The sequence below is a fragment of the Schistocerca piceifrons genome, chromosome 7 (assembly GCF_021461385.2).
Source record: "Schistocerca piceifrons isolate TAMUIC-IGC-003096 chromosome 7, iqSchPice1.1, whole genome shotgun sequence".
NCBI lineage: Eukaryota > Metazoa > Arthropoda > Insecta > Orthoptera > Acrididae > Schistocerca > Schistocerca piceifrons.
In genome coordinates this window covers 275,369,424-275,391,354 of record NC_060144.1, presented here as the reverse complement: position 1 = coordinate 275,391,354, position 21,931 = coordinate 275,369,424, and the positions used below count along the sequence as shown (strand labels likewise).

At 38.8% G+C, this 21,931-nt stretch overlaps 1 protein-coding gene across 1 annotated transcript in view; it reads left to right on the top strand.

Moving 5' to 3' along the window:
* Positions 1-21,931, top strand: part of LOC124805624 (beta-1,4-glucuronyltransferase 1-like) — a 124,141-nt gene that overhangs the window by 37,920 nt on the left and 64,290 nt on the right. The window contains exon 3 of the mRNA XM_047266191.1: positions 17,572-17,577. Coding sequence (XP_047122147.1) covers positions 17,572-17,577 — 6 coding nt within the window. The remainder of the gene's footprint in view (positions 1-17,571; positions 17,578-21,931) is intronic.

Sequence of the window (21,931 nt, the reverse complement as noted above, 5' to 3'; positions counted from 1 at the left end):
TATAATTATAAAAAATGTTTCTCTGTTATTATCCTTTAATTATGCCCATTTTCCATCTTTAGGAAAGTAAATGCAATTCAATACTGGTTCCTCAACTCACAACTCAATCTTTCAAGGTGACATAGACACTGAGTATGATACAGATCAGTACGCCACCACAATCTTGGCTTATTCACATTTGCCACTGCCTTGAGCTCCATAAGAGATCAGGCTGGCACCATAACCAACATTATAAAAGTAAGAAAGAAATATTAAAAAATTTTCAGTATTCCGTCCTCTTCCTGTTTCCATGTGTATTGCATCACATGCTACAACATTATCACTGGGCAAATCCCACATCTGATATTGACAGATTCAGTTGAGCCTCATTTTGTGTACTTACATTCATACATGCATGGGTGTGTGCTTATAAATGTACACATAATGAGGAAGCTGTAGTGAGATACAATATTCATGGTCCAGGAGTCACCAGAAAAAATTCATAGTAGTGCAGTGCTAAACTATGTTTTATGTTGTTAGATATTTAGTGCAAATGGTGTATGATGAAAAGAATATTCTAAAATAGTGGCCCAACAAAATGATACTGTGCAGTTTTTAAGACACTGGCTTCATATTTGGGAGGACACATTTCACTCAGATTTGCCTTCCTGATTTGAGTTTCATCATGGGTCATGTCTACAACACTACAAAAGTTATCTCCATAAGGACACAATTACAGTGTGGCTAATGGCTGTATAGTACTTTGTAGAGCTGGCCATGATGTCTCCTTTGTTGATGTTGCTGAGCCTGTGTTGTCCATGTGGCTTCTCATTGTCTAGGCAATGATTCTGTTGCTGCTTTGGGTCCAAGAAAAGATGAGGGTTTTTAATTATCACTGGACTAATGAAATCATGACACTAGGCATGTTTTATTCAAGAGTTGGTGAGTCATCGATATTGCGTAGCATTGGTATGCAAAGTGTATTGTCTATAATCCAATAATCTGGTCCATGTGCTAGGGGGTAACTGAGCTTTTAAAAGATCTTTCTCTGCTTAATCATTCATTCTTAAGATTTTCTTTCAGAAAATCGATTTGTTTACTGAGGTAGGTGTTGTGACTCGCCGATCATTCAAAGTTCCACCGCACAATTACGCGCATCCTCTACATGCGGCGCTGTCTGCCAGCCATGCAGCAGCCACGCCACCTTAGCGGCCAGCCGGCCAGCGTCCACCAGACTTGGACTCAGTGCTCATTTGAATGTTACCGTGTTCACATGTCCTGCTTTGTTGACTTGCTCAGTGACTTACATGTGTTGTGTCGTTTTGAAATACATGTGTTCAACTTGACGTTATAACAATTGGCGACAAGGATGGGGTTTTCCTTTTTCATCGTTGACCCACAGGTTTCCATGGCTACTTTAGAGCAACTATTGCAAGGTCTCATTGAACAGCAAAGGCTTCTCACATTGGCGATTCGCGATTTCATCGCGGCATCCAATGCGGGCCGTTTCTCATCATTTTCTGTACCTCCTTTTCCTCCTTACGATGAGATGGCAGAAGACTGGTCTGATTATGAAAAACGTCTTCAACAGCACTTCTTGGCATTTCATGTCACGGACCAACAAACATGTAAGTCTCTGTTCCTTTCATGGTTTCCACCTCAAATGTATCGGTTGTTGTCGTAATTGGCTCCTTTGAAAGATCCTTCATCTTTGTCCTTTGCTGAAATGTGCTCACTTCCGTCCATATATTTTCATAAGAAAACACATGTGGTAGCCTCTCATGTTGCCTTTTATCATTGTCAAAAACAACTGAATCAATCCTATTGTGCTTGGGCTGCGGAGCTTCACGGCCTCAGTCAAAAGTGTCAATTTGTTACTGATGTTCACAAAGAATCCTACGTGGATTCCTTGGTATGGGATGCTATTACCCGATCGGCGCCCAACAAAGAAGTGAGGCAACGTGCCCTTCAGTTGGCAAATCCGACTCTAGATGAAGTCCTATCCATCGCGCAGTCTTTTGAAATTTCTCATGCAGCTGGAGTGCAAATAGAGGCGTGGGGTTATGTCGGGGAAATACAACCTCTGTGCACTGTTGACGAAGCGTGCGGCGCGTCCCCATCGGCCGACGTGGCCTCAGTATGCTCCCACACGTAGCCTCATTCTAATCGTAAACAACCCTCTCAGAAACTGCAGCAAAACCCTCAGCAACTTCCTTCATGTCCGCAGTGTTTTACGAAACATTCACGTGAGGATTGTCCCCAACGTTGGGCCGTGTGTCACAATTGCAAAAAGAATGGTCATGTGTCTTCCGTTTGCAAATTCGACCGCATACGTGATGTTCATGACCGTGATGCTGATTATGCTTCTGTGTTGTCTGTCAATTGCACTTCTTCCCTTTCAGGGAAGTTATTCCTCACAGTCCAAATCCTTGGTCGGGATGTTCGCATGCAGGATACTGGTTCTGCTGCCACTATCATTAATTCTCAGATGTATCTTCAGTTGGGTTCTCCAGTCCTATCACCTGTCACTCGGCAATTACGGACGTACAATAAACAGAAGATTTCTCTCTTGGACAATTTAATGCTGAGGTATCTTACAAATCCGTTGTTCGCACTGTTCCCATATTTGTGGTCGACCATAGTAATGCAGAAAATCTTTTTGGTTTCGATGCCTTTCGCATTTTTGTGTTCTCCATAGATGACTCTGTCAATATTGTCACTGATGCCATTCCTTATGCTCAATTGGATTCCTTGTTGACGACATTTTTGGCCCTTTTTTCTCCTGGGTTAGGCCGTGCAAACGATTTTGAAGCTCATATCATGCTCAAACCCACTGCTCGGCCTCAGTTTTTTTGGGCTCGGCCCATTCCTGTGGCCCTTCCTGATCGGGTAAAAAGGGAGCTGGATCGTCTCACTGTTTCAGGGGTCTTGCTTCCTGTCACCTCAAGTGAGTGGTCCTCTCCTGTCGTTGTCGTTGCTAAGCCCAGTGGTGACAATCATCTCTGTGGCGATTTCAAAGCCACTGTAAATGCTCAATGCCTCATTGACACTTACCCTATGCCCCGACCTGAAGAATTGTTCACTAAACTTGTGGGAGGCCAGTATTTTTCCAAAATTGACCTGTCGGAAGCTTGTCATCAACTTCCTCTCAACGCTGCTTCCCGGCAGTTCCTGGTCCTTAACGCGCCTTTTGGCCTCTATCAGTACCAATGATTGCCATTCAGGGTTGCCAGTGCCCCTGCTCTCTTTCAGCGATTCTTGGAACAATTATTGCTCCCTGTCCCTGGGTGTATCAATTACATGGACGACATTGTTGTCACTAGCTCTACCACTGAAGAACATCTTCAGAATCTCCACACACTTTTTCATGTCTTACAGACTGCCGGTCTTAAGTGTAATCTTCAGAAATCACAATTTTTTCAGGCATCTATAACGTACTTGGGGTTGCATCTCTCTCAGGATGGTATTCGTCCGCTTCAGCAAACTGTCGCTGAGGTCGATGCCCGTCCTCGCCCTACATCTGTTAAGGAACTGCAAGCTTTCTTGGGGAAAATAGCATACTATCACAGGTTTTTACCATCTGCAGCTTCGGTGGCTTAGCCGTTGCATCGCCTGTTGCATAAAAACGTGCCTTTTCACTGGTCCGCATCATGCGATGCGGCTTTCCAAAAATTGAAGACTATGCTGAAACAAACCTTATGCCTGGTTACTTATTGACCTGGCCAACATCTCGTTCTTGCCACGGATGCCTCTTAATACAGGGTTGGTGCCGTCCTTGCGCACCGTTTTTCTGACGGTTCTGAACAACCCATTGCTTATGCTTCCAAAACGCTCACGAATGCCCAATGGAAATATTCTCAAATTGAAAAAGAAGCTTTGGCCATTATTTATGCTCTTCACAAGTTTGGTGTTTTTCTTTATGGATCCAAATTTCATCTTGTTACGGACCACAAACCACTTGTTTCCTTGTTTCATCCATCAACGTCGCTGCCTGACAAGGCTGCACACTGCCTCCAGCGTTTGGCTCTTTACTTGTCTTGTTTCAATTATGAGATTCATTTCTGGCCAACAGCTCAACATGTGAATCTGGCATTCGATAGGGACAAACTTTTGTGTTTCCACCTGGATGTTGCCGAGCGGCGGGTTGTGGATGGATTCCCCATCACCGGGTACCGGCTGGTGGCTGCTACGGGTTCTCACCCTACCCTCTCCCGGGTTTTACACTGTATTCAGAAGGGTTGGCCAGATTTTCCATCCGCTAAGACTTCCAATCCATTGTGAAACTACTACGCTTTGCGCTACCGCCTCACGGCTAGGGATGGTGTTATCCTCCTTTCCACCGACAATGCTTCGCCACGTGTTGTGGTACCTGCATCTTTGCGTGCTTTGGTCTTGCGCCTCCTTCACCAAGGGCACTGGGGTGTCTCTCACACAAAATCTCTGGCACTCCGTCATGTGTACTGGCCTGGCATCGACTCTGAAATAGCACATACGGTCACTGCCTGCGGCCCTTGTGCATCACAGGTCGCTGCCTCAAAGTCATCTTTGTCACCGTGGCCTTCGCCTGAGAAGCCCTGGGAGTGCATTCATGCTGACTTGGCGGGACCTTTTTTAGGTACTTATTGGCTACTCATAATTGATGCCTACTCTAACTTTCCTTTCATTGTCCATTGCACGTCGCCTACCACCGTGGCAACCACAAGTGCTCTCGCCTGCATTTTTTCTTTGGAAGGCCTTCCCTCTACTCCTGTTACTGATAATGGCCCGCAATTTGCCTCTTCCGAATTTGAAGATTTTTGTGCTCGTCACAGCGTCAACCATGTCACGGCCCCTCCGTTCCATCCACAATCAAACGGTGAGTCTGAATGACTGGTCCGCACATTTAAGGCTCAGATGAGGAAACTCCTGACTTCTTCTGCTGCTGATGATGCGCTTCTCCAATTTCTGGCTTCTTACCCTTTCACCCCCATGGGCAACCACAGCCCGGCTGAGCTCTTACATGGCCGACAGCCCCGCACGCTACTTCATCTTCTGTGGCCTTCCTCCTCACGGCCGCGGGTGCCTTCACTTGGCTGGTTCACCACCGGTGAGCTTTTATGGGTACGGGGATATGGCAGGTGGCCAAAATGGAGTCCGGGTCGCATCTTATGACACTGTGGCCAACGTCTGTATGAAATCCAGATGGACACGGGTGTTGCAGTCCGTCATTCGGACCAGCTTCGGACTCATGTGCCGGCAACGCCTGTTCCGAATGCTGCTACACCACCTTCAGCTCTACCTGACACTCGGGATCTTGGCATCTCTCATTACTCACAACGCAGTCCTCTCACCATCATCTCGGTGCCAGCACAAGAACAGACGCCACCAGGAGACGTGCCCATGTAGGAACCGGATGACCATCATCTGTCGGAGCAACTCTACTCGCCTCCTTCTCCTACGGATGCCGACACATCACCCATGTCTCCTGTTATATCAACCGGACTTGCTGCAATGGGCAGATTGGTGCATGGGGCCTCAGCAGATTTGACCACTACGTCTCCGGTCATCTCGACCCGCTATCATTGGGCACACTTCTGTCCGTACGGGAAGCCTCCTCCTCGAGACTTTAAGGCCAGTCAAACCAAAGCCTATGGACTTTAGCAATCTACAGGCCACCTCCATCCAGACCAGTGCAAAAATTTCAAAGGGGGGAAAAGTGTTGTGACTCGCCGATCATTCAAAGTGCCACTGCGCAATTACACTTGTCCTCTACATGCGGCGCTGTCTGCCAGCCATGCAGCAGCTGTGCCACCTAAGCGGCCAGCCAGCCATCGTCTGCCAGACTTGGACTCAGTTCTCATTTGAATGTTACCGTGTTCACATGTCCTGCTTTGTCAACTTGCTCAGTGACTTACATGTGTTGTGTCGTTTTGAAATACATGTGTTCAACTTGACGTTATATCAGTAGATAGTATACAGATGAAGGACATCTGGTGAGTAGACCCTGCTGGATCAGCATAATCTCTTCATCCCAGGGTGACAAAATCTATAAAAAATGCTTTAAGTCACCTGGAAGTGTCAGCAAACATTTTGTCTCTAACATGTTGTTGCCCATGATGTGATTTATCATCCTCAAACGCTTGATACAAAGATTTTGAAACACACCTGCCATAGCTGTCATCCATGTGGTTAAAATGTTGCCAACTGCCTTTCCTTGTTGTCCATTTTCTGCCTAATTTGCCAACTCTGAACTAAATGTTACGTCATGTAACTTCATTGAATACATTGCAGGCACACTGCAAAGTCTGTTCAATGTCTACAGTTTAGTGTTAGAATAATCGAGTGTAAAAGTTCATTTCCAGGCATATGCATATTGTTTTATTTTTATTTTACAATTTTCATCTGCCCAATAATGTTGCAGTACACTATTTCCTGAGCGATTCATATCTTACAACTATGAGTGTTTTTAACACGTTTTTATTTGGTCACTTTCTTGTCTATCTGTCTGTTTGGTACAAACTTTATTATGGGTTTTAAACTAACTTCCAAATCAGCAGAGATTTGAAATTTTAAACATAGCTCAGAACAATATTAACTCACTTTCTCATCTATCGGCTACACCTAGCTTCCATGAGGGTGGAGGCTGAGGTGAAAAGGGCAGGTAGCACCTGACATCTCAGCTGCACTGCAGGACCAGTGGTGTCCAGCTGGTATGTGTGGAACTTGATTACAATCACCATATGGCACTTCTGCATCTCTCAGCACTATTTTTGCCTCTGCAATGTTGCGTTCGCAGTGTTGCAGAGTCACGCCCACCTTGTCAGCCAATTAAGTGCTGACAGCCGCACTATAAGACTAGCTGCACTGCAGATTTTCTTCAGTTGTGTATTGGCTGCACTCTAGTATCATTCTCGTTATAAACCATTGATTTTCTCACAGATTTTGCTATGCCATGCTCTTGGATTACTCATCTGAACATTTTTTATTCTGTTGTCCGTTTTCCTCTTCTTCTTGTCTCATGTTCCTGCTTGGGTAACCGCTGTTGATGGCGTCTGGTCGGTCAGCCAGTCTTTGCTAATTCTGTAACTCATTTGTGGCCCTTGTCATATATCACTTACAATAGTTTGTTTAAAACAAAAACACATATTTATTGCTGGAACTTGAAAATGACTACACTTGTCCGCGGCCAAAACTCAAGTGGCTGAAAACCCATTGATGACCAAAGATCACCATCAAAGCTACAAAGAACATACAATTTCAATATTGATTATTGATCATAACACCCAATCTAATATCATATTAAGCAAATTCTTTTTAACAGAACTGTAACTAGTGTACAATGTATCAAAATGAGGCCTATTTTTCAGTTCCATTACAGTTTCTGTCAGTCATTTCAGGTAAATTCTGGGATGGTTCCTTCAGCAAGGTCTCAGCCAACCACTTGTCTTATCCTTATATGTATATTAGCGTTATGTATTTTCTGTGATTCCTGGATGAATAAATGAATAAATTACTGTCACAATATAATGTGTTTGTGAAACAATACACTACATACATACAAACATACAACATAAATCAAACAATATTAGTGTTGACTATCATTTTGGGGGCACATTTTAAATACTTCTATTGATTAAAATGCCATTTGCCAAAGTCAGTTTAGAGTGGTGTTTCTTAACACACTAAGAGTCACACCTTGAGCCTGTGCTGGCAACTTGTTAAATACCAGCAATTATTAACACAGATGTTTTTAACTGGCTTGGATTTTTTTTAAGCCTGGCACCTGGGATGTCAGCTGCTGTTGAGGGTTAATCATGCTGATGAAGAGACTGTCACAGTTTATGGTCCTGTGATTTTCCTTTGTGCATATTGAATATTATTATATTTAGAATAAAGAGGGACATGACTGTTAGTATTTTCAGTTTTTTTATATGTAATATGGTCTACAAGACAATTTCGTTTTGGCTCCAGAAACTCAGCTGACTGCTTTTTCTACCAATTAAGAATTTTTTCCAAGAAGAATTGCCATATAACAGAACTCCATGTATCAGCTGGTTCTAGAAAAAGCTGCAGTAGATGTTAACTGTTACCACTAACATTATCACTAACACAGGGCCTGAGTTTACTTAATAAATATGTGAAATATGCTAACTTCGTATAGAGATATTCCACATGACTTTTCAAAGTTCACTTTTAGTCAAGAGGAATCCCAAGAAGTTCAGCAGAAGCACTGTCATTGTCATATTTATTATATAAATTGAAGAGAACATTTTCAGTTTTTTCATAACTAAAATTCAGTTCATTGATTCCAAACCACGTATTGGCTGCTCTAAACTGATTTTTACTTTGATACTTTAGTGCTAAGTCTTTTCCAGCTGTAACAAATGTGGTAGCATCAGAATGCAGTGTGGACTTATGCAACATATACTTGGCAAGTCATTTACATAGATTATGAATAGTAAAGGTCCAAACACAGAACTTTGCAGCACACTGCCTGTGACATTTAAAACATTAGTTCTGTTGCTGAACTGTAGTATCTGTTTTCTCTCACCCAGATATCAACTAGGCAGATATTTTTTATCATTATCATGTCACTGACACATTCAGGTGTCTTGCTGAGATCTATAGTACCTACAGTTTTTTATTTACAAGAATACACAAGAAATATAATGATGAGCAGAGTACCAGAATTACACAGGCAAGCAAGAACATTAATAGAGGAATAGTAGTTCAGGTAGAGTCCAATAATATACAATATTTGTCATTCAAAATTATGGAACTGTCATAGTTTATAAGAGGATCCTTCCTCAAGCATGGCTGTAGCAAGACAAGTATAAATGAAACAAACTCCTTTCTCCATTGACAAACCAACCCTGAAACCATACTTTCAGTCATTTTGAAGGGATGGATACAAGAGAGAGTGGACGATAACTATTAGGTTGTGACTTGTCACCATTTTTAGTAGACATTTAACAACTATAACATTTAAGAGTAGAAGGTAACAAATAATTCTAAATTTTCGATGAATTTGTTAACACAGAATGCAAAATAAGAGAGACCATAAATGCCACCTGACCTTTAGTGACTTAATTTTGCTACTTCTGTGGTAATTTATTTTAACCTCCTTGCATTTAAAGGCAAGGACAATGAGTTCAGAATGTTTTGGTACGTTGTTAATATTATTTGAGTTCTGGATATTGCCAGATTTAGTTTCTTATTTGCAACAATATTAATGAAAAAACTGAAATCATCTGGAGTGATACCAACTTCAGAAAAAGTATTTTTGGTATTCTTCCATCTTAGCAGCATTTCATGCAGCTTTAATCCTCCAAGTACCACTGGAGTCAATATGATCGATAATCACATTCGAAATATATATCTCCCTTGTTTTCAAGCCGATTATTTTCAAAATATATGACTTTGTCTCTCTAAGGTGCTTGTATGCAGTGACATATCGTTCAGTTTTACATTATGACACATTAAAATTTATTCATGGGCTATGCACTGAGTACCACTGGGGTCAGCATTACCCCAATCTAAATTTTTGTTTTGTTTCTTATGTGTAACATTATGAAAACTGAATGATGAATGTTACATTGAGCAGATCTTTTATGAAACACTTGCAACAATGAAACCAACATTTCCCACTTATTATTTATACCCATTGTTGCCGTTTCTTGCCTAAGCCACTGTTGTGAATTGCCTCAGTTGTTACTAGCGTTTTGCCTCAGAGTGAGCAAGAACTACATTATGACTAGAAAACATCAGAGTAGTGCTGAAATACAAGCAATTTTGAATGAAGAAGAGGAATTAGGAGATATACCATTTGCTGACGATGAAGAGATTGATGCCATTATTTCTGGAGGTAGTGAATCAATTAGATTCTGGTGAAGACATTGAAGATTTGGAAACTACTTTCTGAAGTTGCTGACATGTCAAATCAGACTGTTTTCAAGTAAGTATATATAATCTATCATATGTTTGAAAAAACTTTAACTATAGTACTGCTACTACTACTACTACTACTACTACTACTACTACTATTACTATTACTAATAATAATAATAATAATAATAATAATGATAATAATATGTAAGTACATATGTAAAATAGTAATCCCACATTTTTCAGGTTGAGAAATGGAAATGTAACATGGGGAAAAAATCCTGTACTGCTACTATTACTACTACTACTACTACTATTACTACTACTACTACTAATAATAATAATAATGATAATAATATGTAAGTACATATGTAAAATAGTAATCCCACATTTTTCAGGTTGAGAAATGGAAATGTAACATGGGGAAAAAATCCTGTACTGCTATATTACTACTACTACTACTACTACTACTATTACTACTACTACTACTAATAATAATAATAATGATAATAATATGTAAGTACATATGTAAAATAGTAATCCCACATTTTTCAGGTTGAGAAATGGAAATGTAACATGGGGAAAAAATCCTGTTAGATTACACCAGAGACAGCCAGCACGAGATATATTAATGATGGCTCTAGGTCCCACAAGGAATACTGTAAGGAACATAAATACTGTGCAGTCAGCATTTGAATTATTCATGAAGTCCAGCATTTTCCAGACTATTTTGAAGTGGATCAACAAAGAACATAACATTACTTTTGGTAACAAGTGGACAGATCTTGATAGAGAAGAATTTGAATGCTTTCTTGGCCTGCTTATTCTTGCAGGAGTGTTCAAAGGCCACAATGAGGGCATAGCGAATTTATTTAACAAAGAGCATGACTGACCTATTTCCAATAGTTCTATGGCTAGGAACAGCTTTACAGAAATATCACACTGTATTCGGTTTGATGATGCTCAGCACCAGTGACAGAATCATAGCCCTGATAAATTGGCTCCTATAAGGGATTCATTTGACAGCAGGTAAGCACATTACATTATGCATATGAATCACACCAGAATGTTACAGTTGATGAACAACTGTTAACTTTTAGGGGTAGGTGTTCATTTCACCAGTACATCCCCTCAAAACCTGGAAAGTGTATAAAGATGTGGGCTCATGTGACAGAACTAAATAATATGTCACACACCGGCAGAAAAACACAGGAAAAGGTGAATGCCAGCCTAGAAAAATAAATCATGGAAAAAGAAAATTGAAAGAATATTTATCTGGGAGTGGTATAAATATCACAACAGATAATTTCTTTACAAGTTTGGAGTTGCCAAAGAAAGTAGAACAAATGACTCTAAGAAAAAGTTGCCATGCCCTACCTGCAGAATTTATCAAAGCAAGGGGAAGAACTGCAGCTTCATGTCTCTTCGAATTCCAGGAATCAGCTACAATAGTCTCATATTTCCCAAAAATGGGTTAGATAGTGACACTGCTGAGTACTATGCATTTCAGAGACAAAATAGGTGATGGTGAAGCAGCAAAACCTATTATAATCCTAGGCTATACTGCAACTAAATCAGGCGTAGACACAATGGACAAGTTAGTCAGCACCTACACCACAAAATGTATGACAAGAAGATGGCCCATGTTTATTTTTTATAATATGTTGGATATTATTGCCCTAAATGCTTTCATAATTGGGCTTGACTTAAATCCTGACTGGAATAAAAAAACCAACTACAAAAGAAGAGAATTTCTTCTGGAACTGGGAAAAAGTCTAGTACAGAAAAATAGAAGCTGGCACAGCAAAGCTTCTCTTCCTCATCCTCCTCCTTCAGCAGACATGTAAAACATGGACAATGCTCCCTATGCAAACGTTCATTGGGTAGAAAACATTCAAAAACGTGCAGAAGATGCTTTCCTTTTGTCTGTAAACAAAATTCAGAGATTCTTTGTTTTAAATGTAAAGAGTTGCTATGTTTTAGATGTAAGGAGCTATAAGATCAAGGATTATGGCGAGATCTGTAAGTGCTTATATACATAGTTTACCTGGTTTCAATCAGTAATGTAAGCTTGTATGTCAGTTGATTAAAATAAATAAAATACTGTGAATATATCCCATGTTCATTACTTGGAGTCATATTGACCCCAGTGGTACTCAGTGCAACAAAAAATTCTGATAGTAGGAGGGTTAAACTGTTTTAAGAGCTATTGATGTACTTATCATTCACCTTGCATCTGGCCAATCTGATTTCTGCCCAGTATTTGCTTTTTAATTTTATAAATAGAGAGATGCACAATGAAACATGTTTGGCTGTCAAGAGAGCAAGACATGAAACCTTCAATGGCTACCATAGCACAATTTTGTCATATAATCTTTCATAAAACCCTAAGAAATTCTGGTCACATGTAAAAGCTGTTAATGGCACTGAAGTTGGTATCCAGTCTCACAGATGAGACACAATGTGAAATTGAGGGTAGTAAAGCAAAAGCAAAAATGCTTAAATCTGGTTTCAAATGTTCCTTTTCAAAGGAAAACCAAGGAGAATTCTCTAACCCCTGTATAACTGAAAAATGAGTGAAATAATTGTTAGTGTCAGTGGTGTTGCAAATCAACTGAAATTAAAACAGAACAAAGCTCCATGGTCCTATGGAATCCCTATCACATTCTACACTGAATTTGTGGTTGAGTTAGCCCTTTTTCTAAGTATAATCTATTGTAGACCTCTTGAACAAAAACTGTGGGAGAAAGCACAGGTCACATCAGGTTATAGGAAGGGTGGTAGAGTGATTCACAAAACTGCTGTCCAGTATCCCAGACATCGATTTATTGTTAGAATCTTAGAACATATTTCGGTCTCAAACATAATAAGGTATGTCAAATAGAATGACCTCCTCCATGCCAACCAGCATGGATGTCAAATAACATTGATCATGTGAAACCCAACCTACAGTTTTCTCACATGATGTAATGAAAGCTTTGCATCAAGCCAGTCAGGTAAATGTAGTATTCTTGGTTTCTGAGAAACATTTCACTCAGTACCACATGTTTTTATTGTCAAAAGTAAGATAATGTGGTAGAGAGAGCACAGCTTGTTATCTCGGGTGGAGAGTCATTGGCAGATGTAGAAGCAACTTTAGGTGTGTCCCAGAAAAGTTTAGTGGGTCCTCTGTTGTTTATGTTGTATATTAATAATCTTGAGAACAATGTTAATAGTAATCTCAGACTTTTGCAGATGATGCAGTCATCTGTAATGAAGTACCTTCTGAAAGAAGCTGCATAAATATTCAGTCAGACCTTAAGACTTCAAAGTGGTGCAAAGATTGAATGTTTGCTTTGAACGTTCAGAAATATAAAATTGTGCGCTTCCCAAAATCAAATAATGTATTATTCTATGTCAATAATATCAATGAGTCACAGTTGGAAGCAGCCAACTCATACAAATACCTGGGTTGTAACACTTTGTAGGGATATGAAATGGAATGATCTCATAGGCTTGCCATCAGTCAATGAGTAAGGCAGGTGGTAAACTTTAAGCAATCATTCTTCCTGTACTCTGTACATGAATGGAATGGGGAGACACCCTAATAACTGGTATAAAGGGACATACCCTCTGCCATGTACTTCACAGTGGTTTGTAGACTGTAGATGTCAATGCACATATTTGACTTGGATTTGATTCTATTTTGTTGTCTTTAACTGTATCCTTTAATTTTCAGTGTTCTCGTGATTCAGAAGTTTAATACACATTTTTTGCAATATTATGTAGACATTTTAGTTTTTAATTTTAGCAACATACCTTTAAGTTCCACAATGGAGCTTCCTTACATTCACAAGAAAACTGTTGTCTTCCAAGCAAACCTAGACTTTAGGATGCACTACAGATCAGTCTCTTATCAAAACCTAGATATCAAGGGGATGGAGGGGGGGGGGGGGGGGGGGGAGGGCGGAGGAGGGAGAGAGAGGTAAGAGATTCACCTACTATCAGTCACACTCTAGTGACCTTTATGGAACAACTGAAGTTCCTGCTGATTTTTCTGAATATTGGTGGTTCATCATCAAGACAGGAAAATTGCGCACTTGAATTATTAGTGCAGTATAGGTCATGCAATCTTACAGTTAACATATTGAGAAAATGAAACTGCTTGGGTGTTTTTAGACTTACGCCAACATCTAGGTCTCCAACATGTAATATCCTGTATGTAGAACATTTGTCAAAATATAAGATAATTTTCTCCAAACTCTGTGTGAGAGGTTCTGTTGTACGGTATGTGCACTGTATTGCACATCTATGGCAGTACTAATATACAACAGCCCCTCCCCTCCATTCATTTGTGTTCATTGTTTGGATACAAGATATATATATACTCCAAGCACGCAGGTAATTTGTATACTATCTAATATGGGCTTTCAACTTACCTTGTAGTTTTGTAATGTAAATACAATACAAATGTATGTATGAGACTTTGTTATAGATCAGTTTGTTTTCTACAACTTTTATTTCACATACTTTCATTTGCTGTGTCAACTTACAAACAAACTGTCACTTTTCAGCCTACCCTTGAGTCAGTGCTATAGTATCACTATTACCAAATGCATTTTTGATCTTCTTATGCTGTTGTTCATTTAGATAGGTAAGACAGTTGGTCACAGAATCTGAAACTTCATTGATTCTTGAAATGGGTAAGAAAATAGCTTTTGAAACATACTGTTATAGAAGAATGTTGTAGACTATATGGGTAGATCAGATAACTGTGGGGAAGGGGGGGGGGGGAGGGGGAGGGAGGGGATGAGATAAAAATTGTAGAGAGAGATCAAGACTTGAAAACCGTAAGTAGATTCAATTGGATGTAGTTGCAGTTGTGATATAGATATGATGAGGCTTGCACAGTATAGACTGGCATGGAGAGCTGCATCAAATCAGTATATGGACTGAAGAAGAAAATAGCCATAAGACTTGGAAATTCTGCAGTTTACACTTATATTCCAATGCCATGACAGTTTTTTTTCTATGTGATTTGCAGGTACATATTTACTCCAGTTATACATTGTACTTTAAGTAGACTCTTTTGGTTCTTGATCCCAATTACTTTCTCTCAGCATTTTATTGTTTTAAGAATGTCAACAGGCAGTTTAAGACTCATCAAGCCTAACCCTACTTAAATATAAGCCATCCTTCCTACACTGCCTCCAAAATATGTTAGGACCAAAGGATACTTGCAGCCTAGTCTCTTAAAATGAATGTAATGCCAAAATTTTTATGTGTCCTGAATGAAATAATTTGCTGTCTCATTCAGACAGTGCATCTTTCACATAACTGTTCATATATTAGTGTGCTTTATAATAAAATGTATCAAGTGCTTTGAGGAAATTACTTGTAACTACACATAATGCTTGTAAGTGTGACACACTCATGGGTGCCTGTGGCAATTATTGTCAGTCAACTTTCATTCCTTAAGGAACTGTTGTGCTCAGCAACTGTAGATTGTTATAAGGAAGGAGCAATCAGTCTCAATCCCAAATCCCACAGATTTTTTATTATTCTTGGATATTCATATTTCAGCTATAAACAACCATTTTCAATGCTTAAATCAATGAAATTACAGAATCAGATATGATTAATATGAAACAATAAGTAAAACATTGCATTACCCAGTAGCAATGATCCATTATAGTCAACATACCATTTGAATGAGTTTATAATCCAACAAACCTGCAGGAGTACATGTCACCATATGACTTTACTGGCGCATAGGCAGATGGAAACTGAGGTGGTTGTTTCCAGCAAGTAGAGCAGCATCAGTTTACATTATGTATTGTAAGTAATGCCCTCTATATTTCAAACTAACTAACCTTGTTTTTTCTGATGTAGTTTGTTAGGACCAAAGGATGCTGCTACCTAGTCTCTTAAAATGAATGTAATGCCATAGTTTATGTGTCTGAATGAAATAATTTGCTGTCTCATTCAGACAGTGCATCTTTCACATAACTGTCTTATAGTAGTGTGCTTTATAATAAAATTGATCCAAGGTATAAAGCTTACTGCAGTCCACCAATGACAACAAAAACAGTAATTTTAATTTAAATAGGGTATACTGAAATCATGTCTTTACGCAGAAATAAATGTTATTCATATTTTTACTTTTACACTGTGTTAGACACACAGAAAGCGCTTCTATGTTTGGGTGTGTATAATGTGCCACATGAGTTTGGAGGATGTATTGCGAATTGTGGTTTATTTGTCTCATAATGTACATAATATAACTCATTTGATTCGGGTACAGGAGACACATCAAATTTTGGTAATATTTCACCATAAACAAAGAACAGCTGATATTAACAAACAGCATCATATTAATGATTATACAATTTTGTTATACATACATATAATAAAATGTAACACTGAATTACCCCTTGCTCGAATTATCACTTCATCCTCTATAAATCTTTCCATTAAATATATGCATTTCTGCCATAGAATCTCCGGTAGCCTCATTTTTAAAATTTCTGGCTCTGTATTAAATGTGTTTCTGCCCATTAACTTGTTATATACTGTCATCCACATATACTGTGGAGTCCATGCATATAGCTTCAACTGGTGAGTGGATAACATAAAATTATTTTTATTTTTTGTGTTATATGGATCATTAAAATGATTCTCCTCAAATAATTTTTGTCTGCTGTGTAGGAAGATTATAATTTCATATATGTATGTGGAGGGAACAGTAATAATTTGTAGTTTCCAAAATAAAGGGTGACAGGACTCTGTTTGCTTTAGAGTCCACATATATTGGACAATTATCTTTTGCAGTTTCAGTATTTGAGATACACTACTGAACTTGCCCAGAAAATTAATCCATATCTAATGACAGATTCAAAATAACCATGAGAAGCAATTTTTCATGTATTCATGGAATTTGCTAGTATTTTTACTGCAGATGCAAAACTGCTTAGTTTATCTGATAGGAAGTCAATATGTGTATTCCAGCTTAAGTTCTTGTCCACATTTAGTCCCAGGAATTTGACTGTGTCAATGTCTTTCATAGGTTGATTGTTATGTTGTATTTTAAGTTCCACACATTTTGAATGTTACCCTTTGAAACGTACCATATGAGTTTTTGCAATATTCACTTTCAACCCGTTTAACTGGAACCAGTTTTCTGTGGCATCCAGTGTGCTTATGATGGAGCTTGGAGTTTTACTGCATCATCATCTTCAATTAAAACAGAAGTATCATTAAAAACAGAACTGATGGGGAATTTTTATTTATGGGTAAGTCATTTATGTAGAATAATAGCTGATTTGGCCCCAAAGTGGAGCCTTGAGGCACACCTTGTGATATTGTACTCCATTTAGAATAATAATTCATTGCATCTGAGTTGATAGTTACCCCTTGTTTTCCGTTGTGTAAATATGATATTAGCCAGTTTAGAGCATTGTCCTTAATCTTGTATTTGTCTAATTTGTAGATAATGCATTAACAAAATTTGTCTACTGAGCTACTACTGCTAAGAACATAGACTAGAGTAATATACTTCATCTGCTACGGGTGAACACTATGTGGAAGAAAAGTATGATATTAGTTGTGGGCAGGAAAATTATTATAGCATAACTTAAATAAAACTATCTTGACAGGCATTTTTTGGTAACATTTTGACAATATTTGACATCAACAGTGGCGATTTTTGGCATGTTCTGTTCATTAACTTTGTTAATTATTTTGTTTCAGCCTCAAGTATGTTCCATTGCAATTTTATTACGGCCAGTCTGTATCACCTCACATTTTATGCAGACAATAGTACTTGACAATGATTTTACTAGCCATTCATTAATCAATACTTAAGAGGAAGGGCACACTGTAACAAAATGATAGCAGCTTTCTTTGCAAATTATGTTTTGAATGAACTTAAATGTCCTTATAAGTCACTGCCTAGTTAAAGTTGTAATTTTGAACTTTCAAATGTTTTAGTGTGCACATGAAAGCGTTTTTGAAAGTAAATATTAGAGCCATATTAAATTTAGAATACAGTGAGTACTGGTTGTAATCAACAAGAATAAACAGTACACTGACAATCATGGATAAGGGTGTTTGTGACTTCTCTGAAGAATCAAAGCAAGTTTTTCAGAGACTAGGCCATTAATACAAAGCAATATCTTTATGAATGCAATGAAATAAACTTTGATTAAAAGTAAATCAAAATATACTAAGAAACTTATTACTGTTTTTATCAAGTTGATGGGACAAATAAAACTACCACAAAAGTGTGTGTATCATAAATTGATTATCATATGAAGTTATTTATTTTCTTATGACTGTAATACAATCATTTGTTTGAACTTTGCAATAACATGCTCTTCCTACACAGGTAATCCCAAATTAGCAAAATCGCTACAGTCGTCTTTGCAATCATCATTGTGAGTGATATTGCTATACTTTATACATGTTGCTCAAACAGGCATATGAACTCTCAGCATAAATTAATTACAACAACAATTGGAGTGCAAAGTGTACATGATCAAATTTGCCGTTACAAATTTAAATGATTACTAGGCTGCTACAGAACTTCTGCAGCTGCAAAGCTATTCATTGGCTGATAGCATAGCGAATTTCATTGGTGGGAAATAATTTTATGCTCAGGATACAAGAATTCATCTGCAGCAGTTGTGATAACTCCTGATAACTAACATGGAAGCCACATCTACTAACTATTCAGTAGAAAGCCCACAATAGACTAAAATTACTAAAACTGCTAAATCGCCAGATATTGCACCCTTCCATGGACCTCCACACCTATGAATTGCTGATCCAGTCCACCCTTTGCTATACAAATGTGGGCTTCTGTTCCTCCCCGCCTTTTATTACACTCTGCAAATTCTCAAATGTTCTGCACTCTGCCTAACTTTTTGGATCTGTTTACCTACCCCCCGTTTTATTACGCTCTGCAAATTCTCAAATGTTCTGCACTCTGCCTAACTTTTTGGATCTGTTTACCAACCCAACCTGCATTCTACATCAACTTATAATGTTTCCCCACCTAGTCTCTCATCTTGAACACCTCCGAGTATTCTACATTACCTGTAAACTTGACAGTAGCTACTCGTAGTACCCCCCCCCCCCCCCCCCCTCCGACCATGATGTTGATTCATTGCCATGCCACTATCACCATGTTCTACCAACACTATACCTCCACACTCTCCACATCCTCTCCCAATAAAATTAGTCAGCTTTCCTTACATGACCATGAAATCTGTCCTGATATATACCCATCCTATTAGATCTAGGAGATCCCTACCACCTTCCCCCTGCCAGGGCTCCCTTCCCCTTCATTTATTTCCATCAACTTCCTTAGTCTTGGCCTGGAATCACATCCCTCTTTGATCTTCCTAAATCCCTCCTCCAAACATCCATCCACACAAACACCTTCCTCCATACTCCTCTGAATATTACATTCCCATGATACTCTTATCCCTGGTAGTTTACACTCACTCATCACTTCACTCATCAGTGTAACTATTTTAATCAGTCAACTCATCGGTCTTTTACCTTTTAACACAGGCATCTGTCCATCTGTTTTCATATATTTGAGTGCAACACTCATTTTCCATTTATCTGTGCCTATATTGTAATTTATTAACAAATCAGACTTTTATATTTTAACTTATGCAGCTGACTGTGTGTCTTTGCATTGTGTGAAGCTCTCATTTTTTTTTTTAACGCCATGTCCATTTTTTTAATGTTATGTTTCAAAATTTTTATGCTAATGTGGCTGAAGAGCAGCAAATTGGCTGAAGAGCAGCAAATTTTATCTGCTGACAGCCCCCTCCCCCCCTCCCCACCTCATGGGACAAACGGGGCAAAATAACAATAAAAAAAGTATAAAGTCTGTTCAAAAAATTCCAGAATTTTGTCCACAAAATTTTTCTACACTTACCTTTTATTTGAAGTGCATCGTCTCCTTAGTAACACTCTTCTCCACAATTGATACAACACTCCCAACGCCGTTTCCACTACCAGAAGAAGTCTTTCTACAGCTTTTGTTGGATCATGCAAAGCACCATCTGTAAATTTTCTTTCAACTTGTGTATCTTTGTTCTTTCAAAGGTGTTTTCAAAGTTGGAAAATAAATGTCTGCAGGGGCCACATCTGGAGGGTACAGAGGATGACGTAGCACAGTGATTTCATTTTTTGTGCTATAATCACACACCAACAGGGATGACTATTTGGGTGCATTATCATGATGCAAGAGCTGTGAATTGTCTTGCTACATTTCAGACCGTTTCCTTCTTACATTTTCTAGCAGGCATCACAACACATCCTGGTAGTATCATCAATCCACATTTTGTCCTTGTGGCATGAATTCATAATTAACTAATTGTTCAGAGTCAAAGAAAACTACCAGCATGGCTTTGAAATTTGACCTGACCTGACCACATGAGCTTTTTTTTGGTCATGGAGAACCTTTCTGGACCCATTGTGAAGACTGAACTGTGGTCTAAGCATCATAACCATAGAACTACATCTCATCACCAATTATGATTCTCTTAATGAACATCTCATTCTCATTTGTGTGATCCAAAAGCTCTTCACAGATTGCGACACAAAGGCCTTTTGAGGCTTGACCCCTAAGCCATGAAACGAACTTGGTGGCTACACGATGTGTTCCAAGATGCTGTGTCAGGATTTCATGACATGATTCAACTGAGATGTTACATTCTTCTGCACTATCCTGGAAGTCAGTCTTCAATTGGCATGCACAATTTCGTTAACGTTTCTGCCATGAGCATTGTCAGTAGACATGTTGAACAAGTGTCATCTTTAACTAACTTCCATTCCAGCCATTTTTAAACCATGTGAACCATTCATAACACCAAGTATAGCTTAAGCACTCATCTTCATAGGCTTCCTGCGTGATTTGGTGTGGCTCTATAAAGGTTTTATTGAGTTCCATGCAAAATTTAATGCAGACATGTTGCTCCTCCAGCTCTGCCATCTCAAAAGTCACAAACTGTGTGATACAATATTCTACTCAATACAGCACTGAACAATAACTAACAGACATATAACAGTGAAACATCTGGCAGTTACACATTATACACAGTTGTATGCAGGGATGCCAACCGCATTTTGCTCCAACACCCATTGGTGTGAAAATACAAATGTACTGGAATTTCTTGAACAGACCTCATAGTTGTGCCATACACTCACTCTGAAGGAGTAGCATTACTCACATATCTGTATCCTCAGTGGAGACATCAAAATGATGTGTACAAATCAGCCAAGTGTGTTTTGACAGCTGCTGAATTTCATGGTCAAATCGAGTGAGCTGTGACTCCATGAGTGTCATGGAATGTTTGCATTCACGCTGTAGTGATGAATTGGAAACATGCATATAGCTTGTGAAGCAGTGAATAAGTCAAATGGTGTCTCATGTTACTGGATTTTACCTGTTTCTTGACCCTGCTTTGACTGATCTGTTTATTCCTTCAAGGAACATATGTGTAGCTTAATGTGTATTTTACGTATACAAAATTACATGTCCTTTGTACAACTAAAGAATAAATGCAGAAATGCAGGATTATCTTACCACATTCCAGAAACCATTATTTAGAACCATAAAAAAGGAGAGTAAATAATGTCATTGCATAAGAGAAATGGCAGTTTGTTGTTGAACACAGAGGACATCTTCAGAAGCTTTTAAGAAGAGTTACTTGTGTTAACATATATATATATATATATCAATATATATAAATACAAAGATGAGGTGACTTACCGAACAAAAACGCTGGCAGGTCGATAGACACACAAACAAACACAAACAAACATACACACAAAATTCAAGCTTTCGCAACAAATTGTTGCCTCATCAGGAAAGAGGGAAGGAGAGGGGAAGACGAAAGGAAGTGGGTTTTAAAGGAGAGGGTAAGGAGTCATTCCAATCCCGGGAGCGGAAAGACTTGCCTTAGGGGGAAAAAAGGACAGGTATACACTCGCACACACGCACATATCCATCCACACATACAGACACAAGCAGACATATTTAAAGGTCTTTAAATATGTCTGCTTGTGTCTGTATGTGTGGATGGATATG